Here is a 4,016-nt window from a genome sequence, read left to right on the forward strand (position 1 = left end):
CGAGGGAGCCGGGGTACAGCTTCCGGGTCATGTGGCCAGCATGAATAACATGGGCGTACCCAGCGCGGGGCAGGGGGGCAGTTGCCCCTCCTAGAAGCAGGGCCGGTGCAGCCGTGGGCAAGAGCGGCGCTGCCGGCGGGGCTGGTGGGCAGAGGTGGAGGCGGAGCACAGCCCGGCGAAGCGCGAGTTCGGCGTTCCCACCCACCGCGCCCGTCCTCCAGCAAGGCCAAGCACGGCGGGGACCCAGAGAGCACAACGGGAAGCTGGTGGGTGCGGTGGGCAGGAACGTTGAACTCGCGCTCCACCGGGCTGTCCTCCACCTCCGCCTCTGCCCACCAGCCCCGCCGGCAGCGCCGCTCTTAACCACGGCTGCACCGGCCCTGCTTCTAGGAGGGGCAACTGCCCCCCTGCCCCGCGCTGGGTACACTCTGCTGGGTTGCTCTGTAGCCCTGCCCACGTCCCCACTTTGTGGTCCCTCCCCTCCCATGCTTTGGCCCCACCCCTTGCCCCCCGTAGTTTTGATCCTGGGTACGCCCCTGATGACTAAGCCGCTTCTGATGAACCAGAGCAGTGCACGGAAACGCCATTTACCTTCCCGCCGGAGTGGTACCTATTTATCTACTTGCACTTTGATGTGCTTTCGAACTGCTAGGTTGGCAGGAGCTGGGACTGAGCAATGGGAGCTCACCCCCTCATGGGGATTCGAACCGCCAACCTTCTGATCGGCAAGCCCTAAGCTCAGTAGCTTAGGGCCTCATCAAACCTCCATCTGGCCCTTCACAAGAGCAACTCTCCCCTCCTGTGGCTTCCAGGAAATGGTTTTCAGAAGCACCGCCCCCTCCAACTGTGGAGAACAGAACAGAGCCAAAATCTGACTCACAGCCAGAATCTTTCTCATCCTCTTTTCAAGCCAACCAGCTTGGTGGCCATCGCTGCCTCCTACTGGAGGGAGTTCCATAGTTTAGCACAGGCATCCCCAAACTTCAGCCCTCCAGATGTTTTGGACTACAATTCCCATCATCCCTGACCACTGGTCCTCTTAGCTAGGGATCATGGGAGTTGTAGGCCAAAACATCTGGAGGGCTGCAGTTTGGGGGTGCCTGGTTTAGCAGACGTCAACCTTTAGAGTAAGGTTACCAGAGGTCCCCGCTTCCCGGGGACAGTCCCCGGATTTACAAATCAGTCCTCATACAAAATCCTATCATTCCTATTGAAGTTGAAAAGTGTCCCCGGATTCATTGAAAAAAATCTGGTAACCTTACTTTAGAGCAGATCACTACAAGATTTGTCTCAGAAATTTTTACACATCACTTGGGAAGACAGGCGAACTAATGCCAGGATACTGGAAAAAGCAAAAATCACCAGTGTCAAAGCGATGATTCTTCAACATCAACTTCGCTTTGGATGCCTGATGATCGTCTTCCAAAGCAGCTACTCTATTCCAAACTTGCAAATGGAAAGCGTAATGCTGGTGGTCAACAAAAGAGGTTTAAAGACTGTCTCAAGGCAAATATTTTAAAATGAAGTAAAAACACTGACAAGTGGGAAACACTGGCCTGCGAATGCTCCAGTTGTCATGGGCTTTGAAGACACTTGAACTCAGGACGCAAGGGAGAAACATGCTAAGAGGAAGGCACACTTGGCAAATCCACACCATGATCAACTCCCGCCCAGAAACCTATGTCCCCACTGTGGATGGATGTGCGGCTCCAGAATTGGCCTCCACAGTCACTTACGGACTCGCTGTTAAAACCGTGTTTGTGGAAGACAATCTTACTCGGCTACGAGGGATTGAAGAAGAAGAAGAAGAAGAAGAAGAAGAAGAAGAAGAAGAAGAAGAAGAAGAAAGAACACCCTGGAAACTTCCAGAAACAAGTTCCAACTTGAAGCCAAAATACTTTTATTCTTTTAACTCTACAAATATCCCCTTCCCCTCCGCCGCCCCACTGAACCTGCCCGGCTGCTCTCTCCCATGGTGCAAGACTTGCCGGCATCTGGCATCGCTCACTTCCTCTGGACGGGCAGTGGCCTGACCAGGAAGCTCTCGATGTGCTCAAAAATGGTGTAGGGGTCCTGGTCAGCGTTCAGGAAGATGGCGTCCTCGTAGTACTCCTCCAGGTCTGTCACCTGCCGGTTGTAGATGTCTGCCTTCTTCTCCACCAGGCTGGGAGCGTCCTTGGGGTTCCGCCTCAGGCGCTGGTGCACATCCTCGTTGGCCGGAGGCTTGAAGATGGTGTGGTACCTCTCCCCCGAGACAGGGTCGGTGGCCCGCTGGCAGATGCGCTGCAAGGCCACCTCGGTGGGCAGGTTGAGGAAGAAGACCCGGTTGGGCTCGAAACCCGTGTGCCGGAAGAGGTCCGCCTGGTCCACGTCGCGGGGGAAGCCGTGCAGCACCCAGCCGTTGGTCAGGCAGTCCTGCTCAGACAGCCGGTCCTTCAGGACGCTCAGAGCGATGGTGTCTCTCACAGGGTAGCCGCTCTCAAAGAAGGGCTTGATGAGGTCACCCACCGCCGTCTTGGCGGCCACCTTTTCCCGTAGCAAGTCGCCAAAGAAGATGTTGACCAGCCCGTACTTCTGGGCCAGCAGAGCGGCCTGCAGGCTCTTGCCACAGCCGGGTGGACCCAGGAGCAGCACTCGGGGACTGAAGGGGGCATCCGAGTACGGGCGGCTCTGCACGAAATTCAGAACCTGGGCAAAGACGTCCACGCAGGGCTGGTCAGCATTGATGGCCTTGTGGCACCCCTCGTACGCCTGGATGATGCCGGGCAGGTTGCGGTGGCTCTCCAGGAGGCGCTTGGCCGTGGCTGGCGCCGAGACGCCCTCCGGCCTCACCAGGCGCTTTTGGACGGAGAAGTCGACCGGCCAGTCGAAGGTGGTGTGGTAGACCTCCTGGGTGAGTGGGTCCAGCAGCTTGCCCAGGTTCCTCTCCATCAACACGGTGTCTGGTGCGGAGAGGACCACCACATGCCGGGGGGCGATGCCCGTGGACTGCAGCATCAGAGCCTGGTCCCTTGTCTCGGGGAAACCGTCCAGCACCCAGCCCAGCTTGATGCAGTCCACGTCGTTCAAGCGCTCCTCCAGGAGGGCGGCCCACAGATCGTTGGGGATGTGCTTCTTTTGATCCCGTAAGGCCATGGCCTCGCTGGATCTCTTGAGAAGCTTGCTGCGCAGGAGGTCCTGCGGACAGAGGTACGTGGCACTCAGGTGCTTGCAGATCCAGCGGGAGATGGTCGTCTTCCCAGAGGCCGGAGGCCCCACGACGAAGATCTTGGGCACGTCGTCGTTGTCCCTCTTCAGGTGGGCAATCATGAAGTCGATGGGGTTCTCAGGCTGATACACCAGGAGGTCCTCCATCAGGCTTTGCATGAGCTGGAAGATGTTGTGTTTCTCAGCGTAAACGGCCATCGCCGGAGGGACTTGGTGGGGCTTGGTCGTGACGTCCATCTCTCCCTGCTGGCGCCACTGGAGCAGAAAGGCAGGTTCTCAAGCAGGTGTTGTGTTCCGAGGTCGCCCAGCAGCGACTGGTGATGTCACCATCCATAAAAGCGGAACCCGGAACGACGCACAGCCCTCGGAGCGCAGAGCCACCCTGAGCGCAGCTTGGCTACTGTTTTCATTGATTAGGACCAAGTAGCAATTTATCCTACTTGCTGAGGACAGGTGCCAGCAGGGCCGGCTCTACGGCCAGGCTGGGTGGCGCAGGGCGTCACGGCGCCGGCCCGCCAGAGAGGGCGCCACACAGCCGCGCCTGCCCACCTGTTGGCTGCTCCGTCGCGCAGCAAGCCCGCGCGCCCGCCCATCGCGCAGCAGCGTCCTCGGCGGCCGCGCTGCGCGCTGAAGCCAGCCACCCGCCCGCCCGCCGCGCTGGAAAACGGGGCGGCGGAGGGTTCCGTCGCACCACGGCGCCAGGGCACCAAAGGTGCTTAAGACGGCCCTGGGTGCCAGTTTAGTTTTTAGTTGCTGATATTCCAAGAGTTGTTTTCATTAAAAAGATTTTGTTAAAGCCGTTTTGTAAT

At 58.3% G+C, this 4,016-nt stretch overlaps 1 protein-coding gene across 1 annotated transcript; it reads right to left on the reverse strand.

Moving 5' to 3' along the window:
* Positions 1–2,004: 2,004 nt before the first annotated feature.
* LOC118091548 (adenylate kinase 8-like) lies at positions 2,005–3,444 on the reverse strand. The gene has a single exon (XM_035128636.2). It carries the CDS (start codon positions 3,442–3,444, stop codon positions 2,005–2,007), a length of 1,440 nt encoding a protein of 479 aa, XP_034984527.1.
* Positions 3,445–4,016: the final 572 nt, after the last annotated feature.

Source organism: Zootoca vivipara, chromosome 10, assembly GCF_963506605.1.
Source record: "Zootoca vivipara chromosome 10, rZooViv1.1, whole genome shotgun sequence".
Taxonomy (NCBI): domain Eukaryota; kingdom Metazoa; phylum Chordata; class Lepidosauria; order Squamata; family Lacertidae; genus Zootoca; species Zootoca vivipara.

What these genes read in the sequence shown, in the direction of transcription:
- LOC118091548 (XM_035128636.2), bottom strand. Translation starts at nt 3,444, where the DNA reads ATGGACGTCACGACCAAGCCCCACCAAGTCCCTCCGGCGATGGCCGTT.